Genomic DNA, 27,247 nt, shown 5'->3' on the forward strand with positions numbered 1-27,247 from the left:
AATAATAAAATTAAATACATCGGCAGATTACTTAAGGAGCCACCTGATTTACTCCACCGCTTTTGCTTCCACTCGTCTCGTGATTTAGATGTTTTTGAACAACAGACGGATGAGCACTGGTACTGACTTGATAAAAAATCATTAATTGCCAAATTTACGACGCATTAAGGCTATTGTTGCGGTGCGCATAGTGTTTGTTTCCCGGGCCAATGAAGTAAAGACGAACTGATGGACAACAATACCACTTATCAATAAAGCCCTACTACTTTCGTTCCAACACCATGGACCCTAAAATGGACGTGGATGTTCCAGAGTCTCGTGGCACCAAACGGCCAGCTGAAGAAAATGAAGTCCCGCAGAAACCCAAAAGAATCAGAGTCAGTCCCAGCAGACGAGTTACGCCTTGACATGATCGACTGATGACGCGACTAGGCTCTTGATCCAGAGGTTGTGAATAAGATAGCCGCAGGGGAGATCATCGTAGCTCCTATGCACGCTCTGAAAGAATTAATTGAGAATGCTGTGGATGCTGGCTCCACATCCCTCGAAATTCTAGTGAAAGATGGTGGTCTGAAGCTACTACAGATCACGGACAACGGCCACGGCATAGATGTAAGTCAACCACATCGAGATCAGTACACGATGAAATCACTAACTTAGGCCAAAGCGGGATGACCTGCCTATCCTTTGTGAGAGGTTCACCACTTCCAAATTAAAGCAGTTCGAAGACTTATCATCCATTGGTACGTACGGTTTCCGAGGTGAAGCATTGGCCAGTATCAGCCATATAGCTCATCTCACTGTAACCACCAAAACGACGGGCTCAAACTGTGCCTGGAGAGCACATTACAGCGATGGAAAGCTTGTTCCTCCAAAGCCCGGACAGCCTGCCGCCCCCAAGGCCACAGCTGGACGAGGCGGCACTCAAATAACTGTGAGCAGAAAACTCAGCTTATATGTATCCTGTGTTTCAACTAACTTAATCAGGTTGAGGACCTCTTTTACAATGTTCCAACCAGACGGCGGGCATTCCGATCAGCGAGCGAAGAGTACGCGAAGATATTGGATGTCGTTGGCAGATACGCCGTGCATTGCTCTGGTGTGGCCTTCTCCTGTCGCAAACATGGCGACTCAGGTGTGAGCATTTCAACACCAGTAGCTGCTAATACCATCGACAGAATCCGTCAAATTCACGGAAGTGCAGTGGCCAGTGAACTGGTCGAATTCAAGGCCGAGGACCAAAACTTAGGATTCCGCTCCTCTGGCTATGTTACAAACGCGAATTACCATGTCAAACGGACCGTTATCCTTCTTTTCATCAATCATCGTTCCGTTGAGTCCACTGCAGTAAAGCGAGCGGTTGAGCAGACCTACTCGAGTTTCTTGCCCAAAGGCGGGCATCCTTTTGTCTACATCGACCTGGAGATTGAACCACATCGCGTGGACGTGAATGTACATCCAACTAAGCGCGAAGTCAACTTTTTGAACGAAGATGAAATCATCGAATGTATATGCAAAGAAATCAGGTCGAGTCTTACCCAGGTCGATTCAAGCCGAACCTTCTTGACCCAAACTCTTCTTCCTGGGGTTAGAACAATGGAACCTGTACCTCATGATTTAGAGTCGACAGATGGTGGAAACCGTACCCCTAAAACACCAGCGATAGCAAAGAAACCATACGAGCATAATCTCGTCCGTACAGACTCTAAAGTGCGCAAAATCACCTCCATGCTATCACCTGCGGTTCCCTATACTGCAGAAGCAGAACCCACTAGCGTTCTAGACGAAGGACTGCAATATGAAACCACCGATCGTGAGCCACTTCGCATCGCGCTCACATCAGTGAAGAACCTACGCGCAAGCGTTCGCAGAACGATGCACAATACCCTGACGGAGACCATTGCCTCCCTCACCTACGTAGGTCTAGTCGACGAGCGACGACGTATAGCAGCCATACAATCAGGGGTAAAACTCTACCTTGTCGACTACGGAATGTTCTGCAACGAATTCTTCTATCAGATCGGACTCACGGATTTCGGCAACTTCGGCGTCATTAAACTAGACCCGGCACCAAAGCTCATAGACCTTCTTCAAATCGCCGCCGATGCCGAACGAGAGGCTGTCCCAGAATCCAGCAACGAAAAATCAAACGCAAGCAAAGAAAGCGAAAAAGACGACATATTCGCCAACGCACCTGACCTAGTCGCCAAAGCACTTACAGACAGACGCGAGATGCTCAATGAATATTTCTCGCTCCAAATCTCAGCGGAGGGTGAACTCCTCTCCCTCCCACTCTTACTCAAAGGCTACCTCCCATGCCTGGGAAAGCTACCGCGATTTCTCCTCCGCCTTGGCCCCTACATCGACTGGACAAGCGAGGAAGACTGCTTCCGCACGTTTTTACGGGAGCTCGCAGCATTCTATACACCAGAGCAATTACCAACCCCTCCCTCAGAAGCTAATGAGAATGGGGAATCCCAGAACGCAAATACAGAAGATGGCCTTGTCAGGAATCGTCGATTACAGATAGCTCGGATGCTGGAACATGTGGTCTTTCCGGCGCTTCGGTCTCGTCTGGTTGCTACGAACCGACTTCTCCGGGGTGTGGTTGAGGTGGCAGATTTGAAGGGCCTATATCGTGTCTTTGAACGTTGTTGATTTCTGTAGAGCTATCGGGAGCCATTTACTCTTTATCCATCTGTCTATGGCCATGTCCATATAATTGACCTTTGTATTTGCAGGTTTTCCTTCTATTATATAGACCATCCCTGTATGCCAGGGATTCGCGGACAGCTTGTCGAAGTTATCATCGTCAGATTTATGCTCCTACTAATACACTATATGCCCACTGTTACAAACGAATTGAACCCCCTGCATCTTTTAAGCAAAGTGCAAATAGGAAAGAGAGGGGAAAAAAAAGTCAGGAAGTAACGGCTAATCGGAGGTGGACAGGAAGACGACGTCGAAGACCCGAATAATCATCTGCACCGACAAAGCATTAAGAAATGGCCGATTCAGAGGAATAGTATTATATGGCGACCGCCGACTAGAAGGGCATGATTATATACATGACAAGCATTAAATCGTAGCATGCTTTGCAAACCGTAACATCATGGAGTAGATTGCGTCCCTCAAACGCCCTGAAAAGAAGAATAAAAGAAAGAAAAAAAGTGACCCAAATTTTCCGTAATTCGTCCAGCCGTTTCCTTCGTTTATCTTTCACGCCACATGTATCAATCGTTATCGAAACCAGATTACTTGCGTATCATGCATGACAAATGGTATTAAGACACTGCATTATGGCATAAAAGGTACCACAGTGCTTTTGAGGTGAAAAATTACCCATACTTCAAGTATAACATACTGCTTCACTTGACGTTGGATTACCTCGAGTATGGCTTGTTCATCAGTGCAATCTCACGAGCCACTGTGGGCCATTCAAGTTCTCTCTTTGGAGTCCGATTCTGCTTCTGCAGCTGCAGTTCTTCCCATTTCAAGAGCTCGTATCTTAATAGTGGGGTTAGTTGAAGCATCAAAAGGGACGTAATTGAACAAGAATAATTTCCACAAAATGGGGAACTTGAGGGTTCTTACACAAAACGCAGATGTGGCTGGATGATAACATTCAGCCGCCTTGCACGAACAAAACAACTGCTTTTCGTTAACCAAGTCCCTTGATGTGTCAAAAGACGTTGCTTACTATGCCCTTGGGAATGAAAGTCCTAAGGATGCCATAACTTCTGCAATACAGATGGTCGCTGATCGTGACACCCCGACTCGGCAATGGACCAATGTCGCTGTTCCGTCATTCTTTCCTTTCCCTAAGTGCCATATGTTAATCTTCTATTGTGGGAGAGAACAAGCAGGGGAGAGGGGAGGAAGTAGTTACTCACGAATGAAATCCAAGCAACGTTCAAATTCCTGAGTCAGCGGGTCTATACCGTTGTCCTGGACCTGAGTAATATGCATGATATTGTCTGCACCAATCTTTGCCACGTCCGCATTAGTCCATGTAACGGACTCGCCAATACTCAGAACACGCCTGATGCCAAGAGCCCACAGCATTTCTGGGTTATTCGCATGCGATAAATTCCCGAGGTACATATATGGCAAGATCCGACTGGGGAGCGAGCCATCGCAATACCTAAACCAGGTAGGATCGGCAAGCCCAGTCAGGTAGCGTGCTTGTGTCGCGGGGCTTTCTTGTAGTAACCTTCCCTGCACTACGCTTACAAAAGTAACATCAGAGGGGTAGGCGAAGAAATTCCGCTTCTTCTCGCAGTGAAGTCTAAGCCAAGCGTCGGGCGCTGTTACACCCTCCGCGAACATCAGGTAGGCGATAACCAGCAGTGAGCTTTCAGTATAGCCATCTGGACAGTGAATGAGTATCTTGCGAGCCTTCTTGGGCGCAGGGCCCATGGGAATGTCTCCATCAGCATCCGGTCGATTTTCTGGTTCTTCTGGGTTTGCCAAGTAGTAGAGCCACCGTACGGTATTCACAAGATCATCCACCTCTCTATCGTCACCGGATGGAGGAAGAATGGATCCAGACGACGGGAACTCTAGGCGCTGCGGGCCATCATCGAGCTGCTTGTTTAGTTTGGCTAGAAACCGGGGTCCCGGGAGGCTCGCAAGGTCGCTCGCCTCGATCAAAAGGTCAAAATACTCCCCGGTTGTAGGCTCACAAGTCCCGGGTCTTAGTAAGTAATCAGGAGTTGGGCCCTGCCAGATATTGTTCGAAATCTCCGACGCTCGGGACATGTCACACATTTCCCACCGCTCCCATTGAACTGGTTGTTTGTTAGGTTAAAGCCTATTATCAGGGGCTTAGTTACCTACAGAAGTCCATTATTTGGCCAGTGAGCTGCCCGCGTGAGTTGATGGCAACAATACCCGGGGCTCGTTGTTCAACTTCGGAAAAGGTAGCTGTTGACAGGTTAGCGCACACCCAACATTGCTGTGTTTAGGCGATGGGTGTCCACATACATGAGAGGACGAAAGAATTGTAGACCGGTAAAAGCTGGTCCGGGTCATTCTTACTTCTCCACCGGCGTTGTGCAGCTGCGACTCTTCCAGCAACGTCTAGCAGCTGCTTTTGGGTGACACCATCTTCTCCATAGACAACAATGTCGGACAACGGAGCTAATTTTGCGGTTTGGATTTGAAAATTGCGCACAGAGAACCCCTCCCGGGGGTCGACCGCAAGGAAGTCCGTGGTTGACGGAGCAAGGACCTCGTCGAGAGATACTGCACCTTTGAGCCTGGCGGTCGTAATGTCCCCACCAACTTTTATAATAGTGATACCTCGCCACACCCTGGGTATCCGACGGAGAGAGCGTTTCCGATTCGTAAAGAATCCCAGCTGTAGGTGATTCTCAGGGTGGAGCCCGTGTAACCAGGGAAAGACCCTGCTAGGATCGGGAAGCGGCTGGGAAGCCCAATGGTCAAGGGCCGATGCTAATGTCACAGCATCTATCGAATACAATGCGGGTGAGCTTGACAGCTGTACGTGGCGATCTGGTGGATATAGAAGGGAAGACGTCTGATCCGTAAGGTCATCTCTATGAGCAGGGGATGCTGTTTGAGTTATGACTGGAGTAGGACCCGCCGGGCAAACAGGAAGATGCTTATTTGGAATGGGTGACGGGTTTCTATTCAGGTTCAGAGCTGAAGTTATTCCCGTAGGGGGAGGGGTTGTGTGTCGCAGTGTCTGCTGCTGTTGCTGTACCACAACCGTCGCCATGGTGCTGGATTAAGTTTCGTGTATGTAAAAGGTAGAAAGAACCAATAGATACGTCCAATGCTAAGGTCGAGTGTATATGGACAGTCTGAGTGGTAATCGATCAACGACACATTCTTTAGAAAACCCGTTGAGATGCAATTGTATCAACATGCGTGAGAACTATCTGTACTCAATGTGCCTGTCAGCATTTAGAAAAACTTGGTGTTCAGCGGTGTAAAGAGTAGAAAAATGACATACATCACACGCTCCCAAAAGATAAGGGGGGGAAGAGAGAGAAAGTCCACAAGAGCTAAGAAAGCGTGTCCAAAAAGAGTCAGTGGATGAACTGCTTTGAAGTGATCGGATCGACAGTTGCATTGGTTCACAACTAAGGAGGGGGGAGGATATTACGTAGGAACAGCAATAGTACGGTATATACCCACAGTAATAAGGAATGCCCCACAATGATAAGGGAACCTTTGATCTGTACCGGGAAATGGTCTGTAAGGGACCTCTAGTGACACCAAACGGATGAGAAAGAATGGAAGAAGAAATACAGAAGGGGGAAAAGGGGGTGGGGGAAGGGTTGAGTTCGGAGAGAGAAGGAAGCAAGATTAGGAAATGGAAAAGCACGTTAAGTATAGTAGTGAAAGATGCGAGGACTGGGGATGTTTTCTCGTCGTACAGTACAGGGAGCAATTTACTAAGTACGGGGGTGGGGAGGGGTAAGCTCCCAACTAACTGGTTTTGACCCTAGCGGCCTTACAACCAGCCTTGGGAGCCTGAGAAAAAAGGAATTTAATCCCTCTTTGGTTTTTCGCTTTTTATTTTTCGGCATCTTAATCTTAGTCCCTCTCGCTCTATTGACCTTCTCTATAACTACAAAATTAATTATCAATCATATCAGACTCATGATCTATTTAAAACAGATTCAGGATTTGTTGTGAAGTGAAAAGGAGAACTTATTGAATTATTTCTTTCCTTATTAAGACTTGTCGCCATCCTTGTTTTTCGGGCATACGTTCCCCACACTGGATTGGGATCTTACCTTACTATTGAGTACAGTACATACTTCCAATACATACCACCGTTTGCGGCCAATGGCTCTTCCATCCGTTCCATTTACCTCTGACCTTCTCTCTCTCTATCTTTTAAAGCACAAACTAACAAACTAAGGTAGAGTGGCGCACTGATTACACAATAGGTTCCCCCCTTCTATGATATTATAACACAAGGTATAATCTTCAATCCATTTCTTCGAATATCCCCCACACCACCCCCCGAAAGTCTTGACGCCAACACTCCAAGGGTAGCGGCCAATGAGGCCCGGAGGACGGACCCTTTCAAACGCTCTGGACCATCTTATGGCAACGCAAGGAAAGGAGCACAATCCAATCGAGCGAATGGTGTCGTTTCCCCGAGCTGGACAGAGCCACTAAATGTAAGTGGTGCGATCTCGGTTCCCGCTATTGGCTTTGAACATCCGCATGGTCTCCCTCCATAACCCTACCCATGTCCATGAAACATGGATCCATGGTCCACTGGTGTCATGCGTCTTCCCACACCTCGGATTATTCACTAGCACATGGGTGGAAAACGGTTTGAATGACGCTGAGATCTGATAATACCCACTCTATCATTGTCGGGGTTGGAAGGTGTCAAAAGGTACCGATTGGTCTCTTTTTTTCTTTTTTTATTTCATTTTTCATCATCTACTACTCCCTTTTATCTCCAACAAAGGCGAGTGGTGCGGACTTCCAAGTGGGACCTGCATATCTCTCACCTGCAGCACGGGACATGGAAATGTGTCACTGGTTCATCTTCAAGGATTTAGTATAGCACTAGGTCGTCATAGCTCTTGAGGGTCTGTGATTGGGCACGCGACCACTTCCTCTCATCAAACAAACAATGCTACAATGCTGACGTTGCACAACGTGCCCAAAAATCTCAGCTATTGCCGCCTTTCAACTTCTAACTGGCTGGGTGCAGTGCCGCATATATTCACCCGATGGGTAAATAATACAATAGCAGGCGGTCCTTAGGGCCGGTACACTGCCTTAGCCTCCCCCATTATATATGGACAAGACGGTGCAGTGCATATTCGTGACATGGCACTAATCATACAGTGTGCACTTACTACACCAACAGATTGGCATGACTCAAGAGGTGGACCAGCTGCCTAAACATGTTTAGCACAGTATGCTGGTGTTAATGCGCAGATTTACCTATCAAACCAGTTGCTTTTTCTACGCCTGAATCCGCACTCCCAGTTCCTTCTCTGCATTTCTCGAAGCGAGCTGCTTTTAGAATCATCTGATAGGCCGTTCACAATATTACGGTGTAAAGGACGATCACCCTTCGTTAGGTTCGCCGTGGCTTGCTTGCATTGCCAGAGTGGCTGTCGCACAAGCTGGTTTTACCAGACTGAGGCCAGGTTTCTCCCAACTTCTCCATCTGACGAAGTAATGCATAAGTGCCGAACTGTGGAGCCCGGGTGTATTAAAAAGAGAGGTCCACGCCACTTTGCAGGGCGCATCTATGAGTCTTTCTTACTAGGCGATTGGGTATGAAAGGCGAAACCACAAATCTTATCCAGCTTCCCGTCAACGAAAAGTAACCTATTTATCCGCCTTCTCTTTTAATTCTTGGGCAAGCCTCAGCAGATAGAAGCGGGAAATATCAAGTGGAAGCCCTTCGAAGGACTTGGCCATCTTCTGGATATCACTCCTCGCCTTCTCGTAGGCCTGCAGATCACGGTTCCCGTAAACATCCCGACCAGCTGCATACCCTTTGGACAAACTGCGGAAGAAAACGTTGACAGCGACACTGACATCACCCGTTGGAGACGCTGTGTGCAGCCACAGAGGGGGGATGAATAGGATATCGCCAGGTTGCAAAACCGCTTCTTGTGGCGATGTATGCGGAATTGAGGCGACCGATCCGTCACTTTGAAATATATTGATCGTAGAGCTCGAGGCCCCGGGAGGCACATGAAGATATTGCACATCACATGGTGGGAAAAGAATGAGTCTCTTTCCGCCACGGATTTGACACAAGACATTCGCCATTACCTAGACACAGATAACCGTCAGTGCTCTTATTCATCCACATCATGTAACTCGGTTCATACTTACGTCGTAGTGAAGCCATAACGTGACTGGTCCTGATATCCTCAGCGGTGAGCTGTGGGCATTATCAGTCACCACCGAGAGCGACTCGGGCAGGCGAAAATCATTACCCAAATCTGGAAAATCCACCGCCAGGTTAGTTGATAGCTTCGTCGGCTGTTCGGCAGAAATGCTTCGAAGGTACTGGCGATCGCCTGTAAACACCTCGTCCATGAAGGTGCCAAACGCTTTAGTTCTGTATGAGAAATTTTTGGTTTGGAAACTCATATGTTCCGACTGCGCCTCATGTACAACGATCTAGTCAATTAGATGTTGATTAGCGTAGAACTTAGTAGGGCTCCTTTTACGTTATGCAACCTACCTTACGATCACCACCAACGGCTTTTGTCAGATATTCTTTGGTCCAGAGTTCAGTACATGGGCCAATGTCCGATTCTTCAATGATCACCGGTCTGCCCTCAGCTAATATTTCTTGAAATTGCGCGGGATTCTGAACACGTACGCGAGGAATTGGCGTAATCACTTCAGCGGCCTCGTAGGTCTTGTTCTGAGATCGGGCTGATGTTTTCGACGTCGGTTTTTCCAACTGCAAGTTGACCAGAGTCCATCCATTCTCAATCGTCGAATTCACGTCTTGCAGGAGCCATGTACCCTCGGTCCAGTATGTCCCAAACGAGAAACAAACCGCTCCACCACCGAATATCAAGACCTCTCTAGGATCGGTGGCGCAGGAGACATGGCCTACCAGTAAGGGTCTCGGTCCTTCGAGCCTTTTGCCAAGCCCTAATGTCGATAAGATCGTGTGGTTTGAGGACCATCCGCTGGTGGCGCATCTGATGAGTTCTGTCGAATCGAGGAGCATAATTTCTTTGTCGTATGTAATAATTTCTCTAGAAATGATACCACCAACAATGACTAGACCCCACGCCGTTTGGCTGAGAGTCGCTCCAAATCGGTGGATATAGTTGAACAAAGGCGAAACTTTCCGCAAGTTCTCCGTCTGGTCGGTCAGCTCCAAAAATAAAGTCCCGTCGGTCCGCTGGTGCAATTTCCATGTGAATAGATCTTCCAAGATTTTGCCCTCGGCTCCAATTCCTCCAAAAACGACTCCAGATGTGCCGTCTATGCTTCCCAAGCATGCCCCAAATCGAGCCTTAAGGTTGACTTCGTTGGTCTCAACTTCGTGCCAGTCTTCTTTCCTGCTACTCCATGCCAGCCAAGTATTAAGCGTTGTGCCATCGCTAGTCTTACCCCCATACACGAGGACGTACTCAGTATCAAGTCTAACTTTGACAGCGCTGTGCCTGAACCGGGGGATTCGGAGGCTCTTGGTTTGACGCCACTGGTTTCCTTGTCTCAGCCAGCAATCCTTGAACCCAGATGCCGGTGAAGCTCTGCCCCCAACTAGAAGACAATCTTCGTTGCTTAACCCAGTCACTGTATGGCACATCCGTGCAGGAATATCGCCAGGGGGAAGTTCATAATGAGCTTCAGCGGTACCCTCTGATTTCGTGTATAGTTCTGTTGATGAAAGACGGGTCTGGCGACCGAGTCCAGAGTGATACCCGACAGTTTTATAACTGTCAGGAATAATAGCCCCAAACCGTCTTTGGCCACTTCCAGGGGGACATCTGGCAAGCAACTTAAAATGAGCAGATCTATCCATCTGAGTATCAGGCTCGGGTAATGTTTCTGCAGCGATACTTGGTACCCGAGACCTAGTGGATGCGTGAAGAAGGAAATAATGCGACGCAAAAAGTGCGAATTCCTCCCACTCATCAAAAGGTTCGACGGAATCAAGTGACGCTCTCAACGAACAGTTCACAAAATCATCATCCGACCATAAGTCCCAGAGACTTCTAGCATGTGCATGATTCCAGCCAGCGTTCTTGAAGCGCTGTTCCTGTTCGTTCAGGGAGGGATATTCATGGATCGAGTATAGGGGAGCACCAAGCTTCTTGAAATGTCTCATCATCGTCGAAGCGAAAGGATGATCGGGCCCGTCAGGGAAAAATTGCTCTAATATACAAAACTGGCCATCTTCACCTACAATATCAGTATTTGCTTGTTGGGTTATTTGGGCCGGGAGTCAAATAGTAATTCTGACCATTGCTTAGCTTTGAAGCCCAACTGACAACCGCATTGGCGGACTCGACGTCCATGTACGTCAACGATACTTCGGCCAGGAAGAGGACCGAGCATTCGGTAGGAAGGACTTCTGCTTTAAGCACGTTGTCCAACTTAGTAAGGTTCTTCAAATCGCACCCGACGGCTAGGTACTGCTTGCTGCGAATCTGCACAGCGCTGTCGTCTGGCAAGAATTCTACATCCTCAAGTAGTTGCGTTATCTCATCGGTCTTCTGGATGGCCATTTTCTTATTGATCATGAGCTTCTCGTAGTCGATATCCACAAACGTAGTATTTCTACACAGGGAGTTGTCGGCACTGAGAAGCATATAGGGCAGCGGGTCACTACGATGGTCTAACTTAGCATACGGTCCCCTTTTTTGAGCGCCCCATACCCGGGGGACATTACTACGACTCACAATCCACATCCCAAATTCAGGACAAATTTGGGTTTATTCGAGGGCTCTCTCATGAATTTCCGCACTGTTTCCGCCATCGCATGCATGCGCAGCCAATATCCGCGGTTGATCAAAGGCGACCGTCGCTGAGGTTTCTTGACAAAGTAGCGAAAGAAATGCGGTTTGGGATAATAGAACATTTCGACGCTTCGTTTAGAAACAATACTGCTGTTATTTGTCTAGTATAGTTAGGCGCAAGTAAAGTGGTGGGGGTATGCGCAGCGTCGCAGTATGAACTCACCCCCATAACCAAGTCAGCTTCCCTCTCGGCCTTAGAAGTGACTCCAGTCATAGCTAGTTTGTTTGTAGACCCCATGGTGGAATAGCCCCCTCTGGACTGGGGTAATGGAAGTTGCAAGGGTTTGTGGTGTGGGTAAAAAGTGATCTTTAATTTTTACAATTTTACCGGGAGAGGAACAAGATGTGGCCCGAGCGTCCGATGAATGGCTCGCTTGCCGCGTCTGACGCAGGCCGCGGCAGAACGAACTGCAGTTCAGCGATCCCCCGGAATCTTCGCGCACAAGTTTGCTGCTTGTTTTCCCAACATCTCTGTCATTCAGCTGCGGTCGCATCTGTGCATGCTTACACTGTAGGGAATCATTCACTGTGGAGTTTTGTCGCAAACGCCGTCTGAACCGAGAGATGCCCGCCGACGATTGTCAGTGACGCAAAACCTGCCCTTGTGATGGGACCGGTCGTAACCCCTCCGCTCAAAGAACAATAAGTCTTATTGATTCCTACCAAGAAGCGCAGCCTTGCCCTTTTTTCTTATCTCTCTAAGCTCTGCGCGATATATATACCGAATTGTTTCTTTCCCAACAATACACTCTAGAGAAAGAGGCAGGGTTGGACGTCATCGATCCACACCCCATCGCCGCAGACAAGATGGCAATGAACTTCGTGACCTTTAACCAGGACTACAGTTACTTAGCTGTAGGTAAGGGCTTCCCTCAAGTTGCGTTGCTCTACTCATGGAATCTTTTTCTTAACGGCTTGCAGCGACTTCCAAGGGGTTCCGTATATTTACAACCGACCCCTTCGCCAAGAGCTATGAGACCAAGGAAGGGAACATTGCAATAATCGAGATGCTATTTTCGACATCATTGGTCGCATTAATTCTATCACCGCGTCGCTTGCAAATCACTAATACAAAGGTTCGTACAATCCTTGCGCATGCAAATTAAGGACTATACGAATCCCGCATGAAACTACAAGATCCTTGGAGCCATCCTTCGCCCAATGCACTTCAACCCTTATCGTTAAAAGTATGAATCTAACATCTCTTGGGATATTATAGCGCCAATCTACAATATGCGAGTTGACGTTCCCCACCACTGTCCTGGCGGTCAAATTAAACCGGAAACGACTCGTCATTGTTCTAGAGGACCAGATCTACCTTTACGATATCCAGACTATGAAGCTGCTATATACCATTGAGACATCTCCAAATCCCAGTGGTAGGGACTACATATGCTTTACTATCTTCGGGTTAGCTTTGTCTAACGTTTCACAGCAATCTGTGCTCTATCCCCCTCCTCTGATAACTGTTATCTTGCATACCCTCTTCCGCACAAGGCGCCGCCTACATCATTCAGTCCTCCATCCCATGCGCCCCCGGGGAATACGCATGTGTCACCTACAAGCGGTGAAGTACTCATTTTCGACACGCTAAAGTTAGAAGCGATCAACGTCATAGAAGCCCATCGATCACCACTAGCGTGCATAACACTCAACAGTGATGGCACTCTAATAGCTACTGCCTCTGACAAGGGAACTATCATTCGGGTTTTCTCTGTTCCCGACGGCCACAAGTTATACCAATTCCGGCGAGGCTCGATCCCTTCCAGGATCTACAGCATGTCGTTCAATACAACTTCTACCCTCCTTTGCGTTTCATCCTCCACCGAAACGATACATTTGTTCAAATTGAGCCAGGGCCAGTCTTCCGAGAACTCCCGGTCCTCCCCATCGGCTCCCGAAAGGACTCTCAGCCACAGTTCTCTGAGTAACTCTCCTGATGAGGATGAAACAGGTGGAGACAGAGACTCCGAATTCCCTTCCCGGAAACACAATGGCACTCTAATGGGGATGATTCGGCGCACCTCACAAAACGTTGGAAGCTCGTTTGCCGCCAAGGTAGGCGGTTACCTTCCAAAAGGTGTTAGTGAGATGTGGGAACCGGCGCGAGACTTTGCCTGGATCAAACTTCCCAGGTCGAACCCCGGTCCTGGGGGTAATGGTAACACCGGGCCGCTGCGAAGTGTGGTGGCGATGAGCAGCAACACGCCTCAGGTGATGGTGGTGACTAGCGATGGCAACTTCTACGTTTTTAGCATTGACCTTTCGAAAGGCGGAGAAGGAACCCTAACCAAGCAGTACTCGTAAGTCCTCCTTGTCCCTTGATCCGTCAACGACAGTGCTAATTGCAATGCTAGAGTACTTGACGCCAATGATAGACTAGGTTACTCCATGACGGATTATTGATTGCCTTCCTCTTTCTCACTAAGAGCTTACGTTCGCTACGACTCATTCTGGTGTTGTGTATTGTGATCTTTGTTAATAGTAGCGGGTTTGTCTTGTTCTAATCTTTATCTTGTTTTGATCATCTATCCAGCCATACACCCCGCCATCCTTCTCTTCCTGAATCATTTAATGTATGCCACCTGGCGTTGGCTGTTTTCAGATGCTTTTTGCTATTTTCCAGCCATCTATCTCATGAGCTATTGCTAATGGCCGCACTCCCTTCATATCTCACTATCGCTTGTTTTTAATATGAACATGAATGACCCCATGAATTAACACATTATCCTCTTCCAGTAGAAATTCCGCGTCAGATCTATAAAGACTTCGCAAAGTGAACTATATGCGCATAACAGCGGTTTTCCTATATCTTAAGCAGACATATTGGGCCCTTCGCAAAGCCAACTCTCTTTCCAGGTCTTTACGGGCGTGACCATACCCGTCCTTGTAAAATATTGAGAAGACCACACAGAAAGATCTCCATATTGACGTCTCGATATCATAGAGGTCACATGACCCCGACGATGGACAGTGGGAAAACATCATCAAAATCGACAACATTTTGTAAATCTACAAAAAACCCGCCGAACTCAATTAGTTGATAGACGCCTTAGAAAAGCATCCTCTGTGTGCAAATCTGCATAGCCGTCAGCCTGACTGAGGCGAAATTGCGTCTATTATCAGATTAAATTGAACCAACAATATATATCCACAAGTCACAACATACAAATAGGACAATAGCCCATACAACCAATACTCAACCAAACATATCACCAAGATACCAAGAATCCAAAAACCATGGTCCAAACCCGTCCTAAAGGCGACAAGAGGGGCCCCAAACCCAAAACCCAAACCCTCAACCCCCTCCAAAGAGGCATCCAAGACTTTGTGGCCCAAACTCTCCCCCCAGAAGCCCTATCCAAATATGGCCTCTCAAATGAGACGTTACACTCTCATCTCCCCAAACGCTTCACAGTGTACGAGCCCTTGCTCCTACTCCCGGTGAACGCATTCACCACCCCAGCCCCCTGGAGCACCCTCTACAGGGACCTCACCAACGCCCAGCGTGAGGCCCTCTACGCCTCCCTGGTACAGGCCTTCAGCCGCATGGGCGTCACCCACGTGGCCATCAACGCCCCTATCGCCCCAACAGATACACAAGGCCACGAGAACCGGATGCGCAGTCCCGCAGGCCTAGTCCCGCTGTACGGGGACTTTGGGCCTGTGGCTCCTAGCCATGGGGATGGGCAGCCGACGGATTCGGACCTGAAAAAGGCATTCTGGGTGCGCACGATGCAGAACCACGGGATTGTGCAGGTTTGGGCACCGCTTTATACGATGTTCTCGCGGGGGAATGTCACGGAGAAGGCGCGGGTGTTGGGGCAGGGGGCGGTGGGGTTTGAGGGGCTTGAGGAGGGGGAGTTGGGAGGGCAGTTGGTTGGCGATGTCGGGGTTGTGGATATGTATGCTGGCATTGGGTACTTTGTGTTTTCTTATTTGAAGCGGGGGGTTCGGCGGGTTTGGGGGTGGGAGATCAATGGGTGGTCGGTTGAAGGGTTACGGAGAGGGTGTTTGGAGAATGGATGGGGGTGTAGGGTTGTTAGGGTTGCGGAGGATGGAGGGTTGAGTGGGAACGTGTTGGAATTGGTGGATTCTCTGCAAGATACGGATCGGGTTGTTCTCTTTCATGGAGATAATCGGTTTGCAGCGGAGCTCTTAGGCGAGATTCGTGCGGTTATGGAGGGGAGGGGGGAGTGGTGTGCGGTTCGACATGTTAACTTAGGGCTTCTTCCGACGGCTGTTGATGCTTGGGGGAATGCTTGCAGGATGATTGATGGGGAGAGGGGGGGATGGATCCATGTCCATGAGAATGTGGATATCCGAGAGATTGAGCTGAAGAAAGACGATATCACGGCAGAGATTGGGAAGTTGCGCGCTGGTGTCCTTGGTCTACCGGGTGTGGTTGGATTAGCGGAGTGTCGACATGTTGAGCAAGTCAAGACATACGCCCCGGGAGTAATGCACTGTGTCTATGATATGAAGCTGTTGTCTTACAGTGAGTCACTGCTGAAGACTGCTCGCTGAACGGATTATGCAAGTATAAAGAGATTCAGGCTGGTACTGATGATTCATTCACTGACTTACTCCAACAATATACTTGGTTATGGCGCATTTCTTCCCTCTTTCTTATTAACAGACTTCTTTGTATTGTTTCATCGTAGCAATTGAAGACAGCGCATCTTTCTAGGAGACATCACACCAAATATCTCCTCGAAACACAATAGTATAAAGAAAAAGAACAGGGTTATTCCAGGCCAACAATACCACCGTCCGTTAACAAAGAGATGATAAAAGCCAGATCTATGACGACATAAGTGCCGACATCCTCTTTCCTATCGAATTAAACCAAACCATTCATGATCACATCAAACCTCCACCATGAAACTGCCCGTACGTTACCTCTCCGATACACATTGAGGCTCCCCTGATAACACAGTCTCCGCTCTAGGTCAAGCTTGCAGAGAAGAGATTCAAGCTAATCCGTCATATAGCTAGCGGTGGCGAAGGCGATGTATACCTAGGTACGGCCCAGCCGAATAGAGTGAGACCTACCTAACAACTCTCCAAGCCCGGGACTACAAAACCAACAGGGACGTAGCTGTAAAGCTTTCAAAAACTCATCACTCGTACGATCACGAGGTTGGGGGATACGGTGGCCTAGCTGGAATCTCCGGCATCCCAGAGATCTACTGGGCAGGGCAAGATCGCAAGTATTATATCATGGCCATCGAGCTCCTGGGACCCAGCCTGCGAGATTTGTTTCACTACTGCACCGACAGATTCACCCTGAAGACCGTGCTCTTGCTGGCAGATCAGTTGATCTGTCGGTTGAGGGGCCTCCATTCTCGAAGCTATGTCCATCGGGATGTTAAGCCAGAGAACTTGCTTATGGGAACTAGGGGGAACAAGAATACGGTTTTTCTGGCTGATTTCGGTCTCCTAAGAAAGTATGATAACACACGGGGTGACTATGAGGTTTTGAAACAAGAGACGTACCATAGGTATCAGTGTGGAAAACATCCAGAGAAGGGTGTGCGTTTAGTTGGGACGGAGATATATGCTAGTTGGCGGGCACATTATTCGACGCGTATCGGTATGTCTTTTCTTTTCTCTCTTTACCCCAATTCGGCTTGTATCATTGGGACAAAGGTTGACAAACAAGTTTAGAGCAAAGGCCCCGCGATGATATGGAAAGCCTGGGATACGTGCTTATTCGCTTCCTCAACGGCTGCCTTCCATGGGAGACGATCGAAGTGCCAAACAACACAAAGAGACAAATTGCCATGGCTAAGATGAAGCGCGATATCAGTGTTAGTATGCTTTGTAAAGACCTGCCATCTGAGTTTGGAAGATACTTTCGACATCTTCGTATGTCCGCGAGACCCGACCACGCATATCTGCAAGAAAACTTCCGGAAACTGTTTCTACGAAAAGGATTTGAAAATGATCAGGATTATGATTGGCACTGGAAAAAGGAGGATGATGAGCTTTTGAATCAGTTGCGGCAGTATGAGAGGGGAAGAGACAAGAGAAGATACCTAATGGGCGGTTAGTACACATATATGTGTTCACAGCCAGGTTTAGGGCAGGAGCGACTTCTAGAGCCGGGAGCTCATGTGCATCACTATATCAACGGTTCTAGATCTTATTGGCTTCTTTTTGTATCCATTTCTGCATGGAATAATGATCTTATGTGTCATATTAGCTCATAAGCAATGAGTGATGCGATTTTGGTATCTAGTATGGCGTATTAATAGTATGCAGCCCATCAAGTATGAGTGAATCAATGATAGTGAAACTAGATATGCCTTACTCAGCATTGTTGCCTAAGGCTTCAGTATCGTTACATCACAGGCTATCGACAATGGCAACTCCAGATAACATTTACATCCCCACTCCGCATAGCTTCACCTTCAAATCTCCTAGCAAAGATTCTTTATCTAGGCTTGGATACGAAAGAGTATATACGTCTTATTTGGGGCCACGCATCAGAATGCACCCTCCATCTCCCCAACTCCTCCACGCTTTGCGCACATCCATCTCAACCACAAATATTACCAACCGGTTATGCGCGAACACCCGTTCGGCGTCTCCCATCTCCCGAGTTACTCTATTTTTACAGTCACACCGCAAAAATAGCAGCAATGTCCGTCCCATACGAATGATCCCTCGCGCGCACACCGCAAAGCCAGCCAGCCACGACCGGGGCCCGCAGTCAACAGAGGATACGCAAACGGACTTTGCTGCGCTGAACGTCTTAGGAAATATTCCGGCACCTACTACGGCTATTGACGCCTGCCTGGACAACGGTTTCCATTTAGATAACGGCCTTAAGCTCACTAATGGGGATGGTCTTCTCCTTGTTGGAGGCGAGGCTTTCTCATGGAGGCCGTGGAGAGCGGCGGATGGGGATAAGAATGCTATGGTGAACAAGAAGGGCCAATTCGAGGTTGAAGAACAGGCTTGGGGGCTTTTAGACCTTGTATGGCCTCGTCCTGGTAGGTTTAAGCTTTTCTTCGCTTTGTTCGTTTTTTTGGTGAGATTTTTTTTTTTTTTTGCTAATTGCGCCTTGCTACTGGTAGATCTGTTGATCATTGGGATGGGAGCTTCTGTCTTTCCTCTTTCACCTGAGACAAGGAAGCATATCAACTCCCTGGGTGTTCGTGTTGAGGTTCTGGATACTAGGAACGCTGCGGCGCAGTTCAATCTGCTTGCGACTGAGAGAGGAGTTTCTGAGATCGCGGCGGCTATGATTCCGATTGGGTGGAAGGGGCGGTAGAGCCCCTTCTATTACATCTTGTGTAACTATAGGAAAGGACTTTTGTAATAACAAACCCTATGACTCTATTCTCTACATTCGTCGATCTGGCATCAAGTTATTGAGAACATATCTAACTAGTTATTTTGTAGAGGCTAACTGGATACGGCAGTTTCAGACGGGGGAACGTGACGTATCAGGTCCCGTGCCAAGCCATACCCCAACTCAGCTGGATCGAGGTGCACTTCTCTCCCTCCACTGTTTCACCTTCTTTTCACCGTCTTTATGCGATGTTCATGGCCCATTTCCGTTACCATTAATCCTCTGAGTTGATCTCCTTAGGCAATCCGTCAGTCATGGCGCGAGAAGAGCCCCTTTTGGCTCCGCGCCCCTCCTCCGACCACTCCTCAATCCGGAACGCTGAAGAAGAGGACGCTCTCCTAACAGGAGAACGTACCCACCGCGAACAGCCACGCAGCAAATGGGCCGTCTGGAAAGATGTCGGTCTCTTCTCCTGGGCCTTTGTCGCCACGATTGCCGTGATCGTCCTGTCCGTGGTATACCAGCATGAGGCGAGCAAAAACCACGAGGAGAGACATCCTTGGGGTCCCGGAGGCAAGCCGACCGGCAAGCGGAACTTGATCTTCATGGTCTCCGACGGAATGGGCCCCACAAGTTTGACCATGACTCGGAACTATAGACAGTTCACGGAGGGACTCCCGATAGACCAGACTCTCGTGCTAGACCAACATATCATCGGTACCTCGAGGACGAGGTCGAGTAACAGTCTTGTGACCGATTCGGCGGCCGGTGCTACCGCCTTCTCGTGCGCCCACAAGAGCTACAATGGGGCTATCTCCGTGTTACCGGATCACTCGCCTTGTGGAACTGTACTGGAGGCGGCTGCCTTGGCTGGTTATAAGACTGGCTTGGTCGTCACCACTCGAATCACAGATGCTACCCCTGCCTGCTTCGCCTCTCACGTCAACCTCCGCCAGTATGAAGACCGCATCGCAGAGCAAGAGATCGGCGAACACCCGCTAGGCCGAGTTGTCGATCTGATGTTCGGTGGCGGACGATGCCATTTCCTCTCCAACACAACAGAAGGTAGCTGCCGCGGCGACGACCGAGACTTAGTCGAGATCGCAAGCCAAAAGGGCTTCCACTACCTCAACGACCGCAAGTCCTTCGACGCCCTAAACGGCGGCTCAGAAGCCAAGCTACCACTCCTAGGTCTTTTCGCAGACAAGGACATCCCCTACGAAATCGACCGCCGCAGCCAAGATGGCATATACCCATCCCTGGAAGAAATGGCCCGCACGGCGCTCAAAACCCTCAGCCAAGCCACCGCCGACAGTGAACAGGGCTTCTTCCTCATGATCGAAGGCTCCCGGATCGACCACGCCGGCCACGGCAACGATCCCGCAGCCCAGGTCCACGAGGTCCTAGCCTACGACCGCGCCTTCGCCGCCGTCCTCGAGTTCCTGGAGAAAGACTCCACCCCGGGCGTGGTAGTCAGCACCTCCGACCACGAAACGGGCGGTCTAGCCGCAGCCCGCCAGCTCCACGACGCCTACCCAGAGTACAAATGGCTCCCGGGCGTGCTCGCCAACGCCAGCCACTCCTCCGAGTTCGCCGGCGATGCACTCACCACCTTCCTCTCCTCGAATCCGGACCCCAAAGCCCAGCGCAAGTTCGCACAGGAACTCCTGGAGAAAGCCCTGGGTGTCAAGGACGCCACAAGCGAAGAGGTCGACCATCTTCTCGACCCCAAGCTCCCGTATAAACGTGACTACGTCTTCGCCGATATCATCAGCCGCAGAGCACAAATCGGCTGGTCCACCCACGGACACTCATGTAAGTTCCCGCACCTCCCCCTACTCTCATTCCTAACAACACAAATTAACCATATAATCTAGCCGTGGACGTCAACATCTACGCCTCCACCACTAAAGACGCCTGGCGTCTCGTCGGCAACAACGAAAACACCGACGTCGGAGCCTTCCTCGCTGACTACCTCGAAGTGGACTTAGAAGACGTCACTCAGAAACTGCAATCGAAGGCTTCCACCGCCGAGTCACACAACTGGCTAGGCGACCCCTTGGGCGAAGACGTCCGTACAGAGGGTCTGGACACCTACCACGGAGAATTCAAGAAGCGCTCCGTGGACCTGGAGAAGAGGGAATGTGGCTGCGGCGAGCTGCACTAAGACCATGTACTTTCCATAGCGTTTGGGCGTTTTTGGGGGAACTTAATTTTGTGTATGGGGTTCGATATAACTTTGCTTTTAGTAATAGATGGATCTGCGCTTGTTTGTGGCTAAATTGCGAATCGAATATCGTTACTGTGATGTAGTACTGGTTGTTTCGCCCTATATAGTAGTTGGTTCTGTCTGGGAGTAATGAGTAAAGGTCCTTCTATGGGCTAAATAAATTTCTGTATTATATGTGCTATGTTTGTATATGTAGCTAACTATCTAAGAAAGAGAAAACTCATTTATTCATCCCCGTCAGGGATTTTCTTTCAAGAGCCTCATCCTGTCGTGGGTGATATGTCAAGCTTGTCTCATAGGCAAAGAACAAGTACAGTCTAACATATCTAGTAGTAAACCATATCCCAGGTAAACATGCAAGGAAAAGTAGAAGACCAGATACTGACTAAAACATGAGTTCTGTCAAGAGTATTCCAAGAAGGCAATGTTGTAATGGAGCAAAACAGAGAGCGATTTTAAATTCCAACTGCCTTCAGTCATGTAGGCAAGAGTAAGAGAAAATTTGGAGTCAAGAGATAGAGCTGGGAGGTGGAAGATGAGGAGGAGAAGCAAAGGAGAAGTCCCGGGGAGGGTGTGGTTGCGTGGGAGTTATATAAAAAATTCTCGGATGAAAGCTGTACAAATCTATCAGACCCCAATTTCGTGAAAATCTGGATGTATAGTAATAGAATTCCATATTCACACCCCCCACCCGAAACAGACCAAACCCATAAGTTAATGATCTACCTAGTTAGAAAGTATTCTGAGGAAATGTATGTATATGTACGTAACCCCAACATAAGCATACCCAACCGAACCCTAAGGGAGTAAACCGACGCTAAATCCTACCCCAAGCACGCGTCCTTTTACAATCATCACAAATATCCATCTCCACCTGCCTTCCAAGCACATTCCCCACAGTGGTGGAACTCGTCCTCTGAGGCAGACAATCAGGTGGATTAAAAGGTAAATCGTGCCGTTCACGTTGACGCGGATCATTGATACGTAGGAGTTCTTTGCGAACATCATGGCAGAGATGATGGATGGCGAACTTGGCGTGTAGACAGCCGAGGTATTCGATTTCGATGTAGTAGCACATTTTGACGGCTGCTGTTGGTTTGATTTTGCTGTGGATAAATGAAGTGGGTGGTTGTCAATGTGTGTCGGGGTTTTCTTTTTGGGGAGATGTTGGATGGAGGATGGGAATGGGAAGACCTTATGGATGCTAGAGGGTTCGAATTCCGTTGTGTTTGGGATCCTTTGGTTGTAGGCTGTGGAAAGGGATGTTTGTATGTTGGTGAATGGTCATAGAATAGGGAAACAATGGATACATTTTCTTCTCGTTGATGCACTCAAGAATAAAGGATGTTCTTTGACGAGATGTGATCACATCTGCTCCAAGTTGCAAGGCATTTTGTCTGTGAAGTGCGCATCACCGATCGATGTAAGATATATAAATGTGCAGTACACAAAGACAAGAGCTGAATGCCATGGAGAAGAATATATTTATTCATCTGATACTCATCAACACCAATCCGATCAATTAACAATACATATACTAGCATCAAAAAAGCAAACAAGGGTATTAGAATGAGTATCAAACGGCATGCAATGCGCCGTTTGCAGCATCGCCACGCGCGATCATTAAAAGCATCAAGGCATCCAATCAGAATAAAAAAGTAGTTAACTGGTATAAGGCGACAGATATGAAGAGGGAGAGACCGCCATGTATAGAAGTGTAAGATCTAGCAAGACATGCCAAAGCCATATGACTATGGAATGAGGGGTAGGTGATGTTCAATACCCAAAGAGAAGAAAGAAAGAAAATATTATCCAAGAAGGTAGGCAAGAGCCCAAAGATCTTTAGTCACTGGCTCACAGAGTAACCAGAACAACGATAGCGACCAACACGGCGAAGAATGAGCCCTTCATGACACGTTCATTGGTAGACGCGGCGCCATTCGATTTATTGCTGCTGCTGCTGCTGTCATCACTGTTTCCCTGACTGAATCCAGAATCGCTGTTGCCGCTGCCGCTGCCACCGCCGCTAGAACCGCCACTGCCACTGCCACTGCCACCGTTGCTGGTGCTGTTGGATGCACCCGGCTCGTTACCGGAGCCACCGCGGTTTTCAGGGACACTATTGCCTGTGGGCGAGCTCGAAGACGAGGACGCAGAAGAGCTGGCACCGAGATCCGGGTCGAGGCCGGTAGCCCCAAGAGAGGCTAGCACGGTGTCATTGTTAGTCATCTTGACGGAGCCTTCCAAGCCGTCGCTCTTCGTGAAGATGTAGGACTTCTTGCCATCTCCAGAGTTCTTGGGAGGGTCATAGCAGTCCACGGTGATCTCGCCGAATTCCGCATAGTAATAACCCTTATCCTTGATGTCCTCGCTGTCCCAGTCAATCTCACCACCGGCCCACTCGATGGTGCCCTTGGCGTTGCTTGCCTGACCGGCCGGCCACAGAGACAACTGCATTCTCGAGGGGGTCTGGGGGTACTGATAGCGCTTGGCAGTTTCATTCCAGGTCGACTCCCTGGTCAAAGTCCGTTTGACGGTTCCGTCGACGGACCAGGTGATCGCATCGGGCTTCCAGTCGATTTCATACTCGTGCCATTCGTCGAAAGTGCTGGTGCCTGTAGGAGCCTTTCCACCATTGTTGTCTGAGGATACGCGTCAGTATTTGCCATCACAGCATCAGTGCGGATGGATCACTTACAGTCAAGAACACCCTGCCAGTAGTAGTTGGTCTGCACGTTGTCTAGATCGTAGCCGACAAATTCGAAATCAATTTCGTCCTTGACGTCTGATAGTAGGATGAAAGCCGACACGACGCCCTTGCCACGGCTGCTCTTTACCTTGCCCTTGATCTTACCATACCAGACGTAATGGTTGTTGGCGAACAAGGTGCCCACACTGTTCTTGGGCATGGTAAGGAGTAGGTTACCATTCTCCACCTTGGGGAAACCGCTGTACACCCAGTCGGCCTCCGACGCATTGCCAAGATACTTGGTGTTCAGTGCAGCACTGTCCAGATTATCCCACTTGTAGGTCTTACTCTTGCAAACAGGCTCGGCGACACAGGCGTCTAGGCTGAACGACTGCAACGGATCGCAACCGCCAAGACAGTAAGCACCGGTTCCACATTCACCATATTCTGACGAGGAAGTATCAGCACGTGTGTTGAAAAGATGACAGTCAAGACCGGGACGGTGACTCACGAGAGCAGCAAGGGTATTTCTCCGGGCATTTGTTATTCGCATCGCATTTGATGGTATCGGCCCACGCGAATGTGGAGGCCAAAGAGGCCAGGAGTAGAGTAGAGACGACGCGAACCATAGTGACGATAATATAATTACACAAAGACTAGGGTATGCAGCGATGTGCGACGTTCATATAAGAGACTGCAGCCCGAACTAAAATGGGGGGAAGGTGTGGGCGTTAGCCACAAGCCTAATTAACAATTTCTTTGCCCTTTTTTTTTTCTTTTTTCCTTTCTTTTTCTCTTGCTTATCGGTACCAGAGATATAGATCGAAGACCTTGGATTCTGAAAGCAAAGGAACGTACCGAAACTGGAAAATTTCTCAGGTCCAAAGAATTGGGGAAGGTCCAGAGTAGGAGATTAAATAAAGACCTGTCGCAGAGAACCACAAATAATTGGATAGTATAGGATAACAAGATCCAATCAACGGACACGCCAGGTAATGAAGGACCGCGGGACAATAATCGCCGCCGAGAGGAAAGGAGTTCAACGAGGGTAATGGTCTGGTAATGAATGCGGGCTCTCCGTGGGTTCCCTCGTTTCCAAGGGGAAATCTCTTATGGATCTAAAATCCGTCCCTGACAGAACAGGAGGGAAAAAAGGGAGCGATAGAGAAAGAGAGAGAGAGCGAGAGAGAAAAGAGGGGCGTGATTTGTCTGGAGAAGGACAAGACAGACTATCGGGGGAAGAAGTTCTTTAAATGAATCATGTCACTAGTTGTTGAGCAGTACTCACTTAGTATATATACTGTATTAGACTGAGGGTAATCGCCGTTTCCATACGAACCTTGAGACGAACGCCTTTTCCCCACGAAACCGGATATGAGAGACCTCCATGATCCTCGACTATTTTTTCTTTTGCTCTCCTTAAAAGTAAAAAAGTATTTGATTCCAGATTTAATTAAGAAGCCATAAGTCTGCAGCTACGGAATGTTGAGTCGACCGGAATCGTCGACATCAAATCCATTACATACAGTAAGTAGATCGGTATGTATGTACATATACATACACATACACATACGGTCATTCTCCAACTTTTCAGGGACCGCTTGACACTGAACCCTTTTTCCTCACTCCTCGCTCTCTCTTTTTACTCTTCCAGCTTTTCTCGGACCCACAGCCATGGACAATCTCAATGGGGGTGTTCTTATCGGGAAAAACCAGCCGATTGGCAACCGCACCACGCTAGTTCTACACTAATATGCACATTGATTCTGCTGCAGCAAAATTAAACATGTCTTACTCCAATCACTGTCGACCTTTCAGGGCCAATGGGTACCGGGCGCGTGGATCTTCTGGTCTGAAGGCACACCCATTTCAGCCATGGGATTGGTTTCATATCACATGATCCCCCTCCCTAGGAATTCCCACGACCTCCGATAAGGTAAAAGGCCGCATCTCATTGGGGAGTGGTATGGTGGTGCCTTATGAAAGAAGGACCAAATTAATCTGCGGCAATTTTTCCTTGTTGGACTCTCTCTCTCTCTCCACCATCTGACCGTGCACTCGAGTTTTCGATAGATAGGGGGTGGAGCTTCTTTCTCCAAATCCAGGTACCCTAACGGTGCTCCGAGTATTTTTGACCGGTAGTACCGAAATCTACAGACTCTTGGAGTGTTCTTGGTTCTTGGTTTAGTGAGCTGTGGTTAGATAAGAGATAATGGTCAATAGAACATGAGAGAATAATAACCAAGTAAGAAAAAAAAAAAATAAAGAAAAAACATTTTCCCACTAGTTTCTATAATTAGGGGGTCTTTTGGGAAATTTCTCCGGAGATGGAACATCGCATAGCCACTGACTGTCTCACTGTCACCGTTGGAATGTGTGACGATGTCCTGTCGGCGGCAAAATTCCTTTCATTCGGACGGAGCAAAAAGAACGAAAAAGAAAGACACCCATTGTATACTTTATTTAGTTAGTTAGACTCTGGTTTCAGCAGAGAAACCAAAACAAATAGATTATGTTTAAAACATGTTGTAGGACCGAAAGATCAGCTGAAAAAGAAATAATAATATAGAAAGAAAAGAATCTTACCGAATCCGAAGCCGAGTCGGCTAGCTGATAATAATGAAAAAGATAGTTCAGGAACTTGAACCTTGGCTTACGGTGATTGTTGAACCTTAATCTCCTATTTTCCCTTTTTAAAATGGAGGAGGGAGGGGGAAGGAAAGCTGAGCTACTACTATAGCTAGTTTAGTACTTACTAGACATGCCGAGAGACATGCTGCTGGCTGTCTTAGGTTATCAGTCAAGCTCACATGGTAAGCAGGGAACCCCATGATATCGTCGTGTATGTCCATTCAATCTCCCTCACCTCTTGAGAGTACAGCTTCTCTTTCTTCTGTTTACAGCCAAAAAAATCCACATAAATAAACAAATAAAGGAAATTGTGCCTTATCTGTCCGGCGTTACCTGGCTACAGATGCCGTTTTCAGATAAATATCATCAATAATGTCCTGTGATGCAAGGGGAGCGCGCGCCTGTCCCGTGTACAGTACATACCTACTGTCAATGTTCAAACGACGCGCACTAGGTCGAATCCCAACAGACGGCGGGAGCTCAGAACTACTACAGGTTGGGTTGAATGGACAAAAAAAATTCCCCTGTGCGCGATGGTTTATCGTTCTTGATGATGCCCCTCCAGAGATCTATCCTATGTAAACCATTTTGATTGGCATCCGCTACAGCTCCTTACCCTAGATGGACTACCACCCCTCTGTATACCGGTGCGCTCTACTACTACTGACATAGAAATTGAACTTGATTATTATCATCCCTATGCTGACTCGTGCTAAAACCAACCAACCCTTTGCATGTATCTTCATACCCTATGGAACATGGATGGAATCCGACCGTGTGTGCAGGTAGTCTCACTGGGCCACAGGTAGGCAAAAACATAACAAAAGAGAGAACACATCCACAGGAAACCATCTTGAAAAAAACAGTCTGACAATTCCGTA

The 27,247-nt window shown here is 48.3% G+C and overlaps 9 protein-coding genes across 9 annotated transcripts; 6 read left to right on the forward strand and 3 right to left on the reverse strand.

Moving 5' to 3' along the window:
- The first annotated feature begins 126 nt into the window (after positions 1-126).
- Positions 127-2,748, forward strand: BDW43DRAFT_289308 (mismatch repair ATPase MLH1). Its single transcript, XM_032043381.1, has 4 exons — positions 127-377; positions 433-612; positions 668-934; positions 988-2,748. The coding sequence occupies exons 1-4, from the start codon at positions 282-284 to the stop codon at positions 2,656-2,658; spliced, it is 2,214 nt and encodes a 737-aa protein (XP_031895939.1). The 5' UTR covers positions 127-281; the 3' UTR covers positions 2,659-2,748.
- A 34-nt stretch (positions 2,749-2,782) lies between these two features.
- On the reverse strand, positions 2,783-6,414 carry pps1 (tyrosine/serine/threonine protein phosphatase PPS1). The gene is made up of 8 exons (XM_032043382.1): positions 6,166-6,414; positions 5,981-6,032; positions 4,987-5,906; positions 4,840-4,926; positions 3,894-4,790; positions 3,701-3,821; positions 3,595-3,651; positions 2,783-3,507 (listed from the first exon to the last, which is right to left on the reverse strand). The coding sequence occupies exons 3-8, from the start codon at positions 5,741-5,743 to the stop codon at positions 3,384-3,386; spliced, it is 2,043 nt and encodes a 680-aa protein (XP_031895940.1). The 5' UTR covers positions 5,744-5,906; positions 5,981-6,032; positions 6,166-6,414; the 3' UTR covers positions 2,783-3,383.
- Positions 6,415-7,950: 1,536 nt separating this feature from the next.
- On the reverse strand, positions 7,951-11,811 carry BDW43DRAFT_196686 (tRNA methyltransferase PPM2). Its single transcript, XM_032039085.1, has 6 exons — positions 11,677-11,811; positions 11,397-11,614; positions 10,958-11,322; positions 9,212-10,890; positions 8,857-9,147; positions 7,951-8,793 (listed from the first exon to the last, which is right to left on the reverse strand). Exons 1-6 carry the CDS (start codon positions 11,749-11,751, stop codon positions 8,341-8,343), a joined length of 3,081 nt encoding a protein of 1,026 aa, XP_031895941.1. The 5' UTR covers positions 11,752-11,811; the 3' UTR covers positions 7,951-8,340.
- Positions 11,812-11,931: 120 nt separating this feature from the next.
- Positions 11,932-14,241, forward strand: BDW43DRAFT_289331 (phosphoinositide binding protein ATG18). The gene is made up of 5 exons (XM_032043383.1): positions 11,932-12,372; positions 12,435-12,589; positions 12,733-12,892; positions 12,949-13,816; positions 13,871-14,241. The coding sequence occupies exons 1-5, from the start codon at positions 12,321-12,323 to the stop codon at positions 13,917-13,919; spliced, it is 1,284 nt and encodes a 427-aa protein (XP_031895942.1). The 5' UTR covers positions 11,932-12,320; the 3' UTR covers positions 13,920-14,241.
- Positions 14,242-14,551: 310 nt separating this feature from the next.
- On the forward strand, positions 14,552-16,124 carry BDW43DRAFT_322401 (tRNA(Phe) (4-demethylwyosine(37)-C(7)) aminocarboxypropyltransferase). Its single transcript, XM_032049541.1, has one exon. It carries the CDS (start codon positions 14,754-14,756, stop codon positions 16,038-16,040), a length of 1,287 nt encoding a protein of 428 aa, XP_031895943.1. The 5' UTR covers positions 14,552-14,753; the 3' UTR covers positions 16,041-16,124.
- Positions 16,125-16,394: 270 nt separating this feature from the next.
- BDW43DRAFT_315278 (kinase-like domain-containing protein) lies at positions 16,395-17,569 on the forward strand (the record flags this gene model as incomplete). Its single annotated transcript, XM_032048017.1, has 4 exons — positions 16,395-16,406; positions 16,465-16,537; positions 16,585-17,109; positions 17,184-17,569. The coding sequence occupies 4 exons, from the start codon at positions 16,395-16,397 to the stop codon at positions 17,567-17,569; spliced, it is 996 nt and encodes a 331-aa protein (XP_031895944.1).
- Positions 17,570-17,906: 337 nt separating this feature from the next.
- BDW43DRAFT_289333 (Mth938-like domain-containing protein) lies at positions 17,907-18,870 on the forward strand. The gene is made up of 2 exons (XM_032043384.1): positions 17,907-18,514; positions 18,599-18,870. The coding sequence occupies exons 1-2, from the start codon at positions 18,010-18,012 to the stop codon at positions 18,793-18,795; spliced, it is 702 nt and encodes a 233-aa protein (XP_031895945.1). The 5' UTR covers positions 17,907-18,009; the 3' UTR covers positions 18,796-18,870.
- Positions 18,871-19,007: 137 nt separating this feature from the next.
- BDW43DRAFT_289334 (alkaline phosphatase) lies at positions 19,008-21,128 on the forward strand. Its single transcript, XM_032043385.1, has 2 exons — positions 19,008-20,631; positions 20,694-21,128. The coding sequence occupies exons 1-2, from the start codon at positions 19,131-19,133 to the stop codon at positions 20,981-20,983; spliced, it is 1,791 nt and encodes a 596-aa protein (XP_031895946.1). The 5' UTR covers positions 19,008-19,130; the 3' UTR covers positions 20,984-21,128.
- Positions 21,129-22,900: 1,772 nt separating this feature from the next.
- utr2 (putative cell wall glucanase (Utr2)) lies at positions 22,901-24,364 on the reverse strand (the record flags this gene model as incomplete). Its single annotated transcript, XM_032048018.1, has 3 exons — positions 22,901-23,688; positions 23,745-24,182; positions 24,247-24,364. The coding sequence occupies 3 exons, from the start codon at positions 24,362-24,364 to the stop codon at positions 22,901-22,903; spliced, it is 1,344 nt and encodes a 447-aa protein (XP_031895947.1).
- Between the last annotated feature and the right edge of the window lie 2,883 nt (positions 24,365-27,247).

Source organism: Aspergillus alliaceus (assembly GCF_009176365.1).
Source record: "Aspergillus alliaceus strain CBS 536.65 unplaced genomic scaffold BDW43scaffold_56, whole genome shotgun sequence".
Lineage (NCBI taxonomy): Eukaryota > Fungi > Ascomycota > Eurotiomycetes > Eurotiales > Aspergillaceae > Aspergillus > Aspergillus alliaceus.

Coding starts and splice junctions, on each gene's coding strand:
- BDW43DRAFT_322401 (XM_032049541.1), top strand. CDS start 14,754: ATGGTCCAAACCCGTCCTAAAGGCGACAAGAGGGGCCCCAAACCCAAA.
- BDW43DRAFT_289333 (XM_032043384.1), top strand. CDS start 18,010: ATGCACCCTCCATCTCCCCAACTCCTCCACGCTTTGCGCACATCCATC. Junction 18,515..18,598: donor CCTTGTATGGCCTCGTCCTG/GTAGGTTTAAGC, acceptor TGCTACTGGTAG/ATCTGTTGATCATTGGGATG.
- BDW43DRAFT_289334 (XM_032043385.1), top strand. CDS start 19,131: ATGGCGCGAGAAGAGCCCCTTTTGGCTCCGCGCCCCTCCTCCGACCAC. Junction 20,632..20,693: donor GTCCACCCACGGACACTCAT/GTAAGTTCCCGC, acceptor CATATAATCTAG/CCGTGGACGTCAACATCTAC.
- pps1 (XM_032043382.1), bottom strand. CDS start 5,743: ATGGCGACGGTTGTGGTACAGCAACAGCAGCAGACACTGCGACACACA. Junction 3,822..3,893: donor ACGTTGCTTGGATTTCATTC/GTGAGTAACTAC, acceptor TATGGCACTTAG/GGAAAGGAAAGAATGACGGA. Junction 3,508..3,594: donor CAGCCACATCTGCGTTTTGT/GTAAGAACCCTC, acceptor CCCACTATTAAG/ATACGAGCTCTTGAAATGGG.
- BDW43DRAFT_289308 (XM_032043381.1), top strand. CDS start 282: ATGGACCCTAAAATGGACGTGGATGTTCCAGAGTCTCGTGGCACCAAA. Junction 378..432: donor AGAAACCCAAAAGAATCAGA/GTCAGTCCCAGC, acceptor TGACGCGACTAG/GCTCTTGATCCAGAGGTTGT. Junction 935..987: donor GAGGCGGCACTCAAATAACT/GTGAGCAGAAAA, acceptor TAACTTAATCAG/GTTGAGGACCTCTTTTACAA.
- BDW43DRAFT_196686 (XM_032039085.1), bottom strand. CDS start 11,751: ATGGGGTCTACAAACAAACTAGCTATGACTGGAGTCACTTCTAAGGCC. Junction 11,615..11,676: donor AAGCTGACTTGGTTATGGGG/GTGAGTTCATAC, acceptor TAACTATACTAG/ACAAATAACAGCAGTATTGT. Junction 10,891..10,957: donor GGCTTCAAAGCTAAGCAATG/GTCAGAATTACT, acceptor TTGTAGGTGAAG/ATGGCCAGTTTTGTATATTA.
- BDW43DRAFT_289331 (XM_032043383.1), top strand. CDS start 12,321: ATGGCAATGAACTTCGTGACCTTTAACCAGGACTACAGTTACTTAGCT. Junction 12,893..12,948: donor GACATCTCCAAATCCCAGTG/GTAGGGACTACA, acceptor AACGTTTCACAG/CAATCTGTGCTCTATCCCCC. Junction 13,817..13,870: donor ACCCTAACCAAGCAGTACTC/GTAAGTCCTCCT, acceptor TTGCAATGCTAG/AGTACTTGACGCCAATGATA.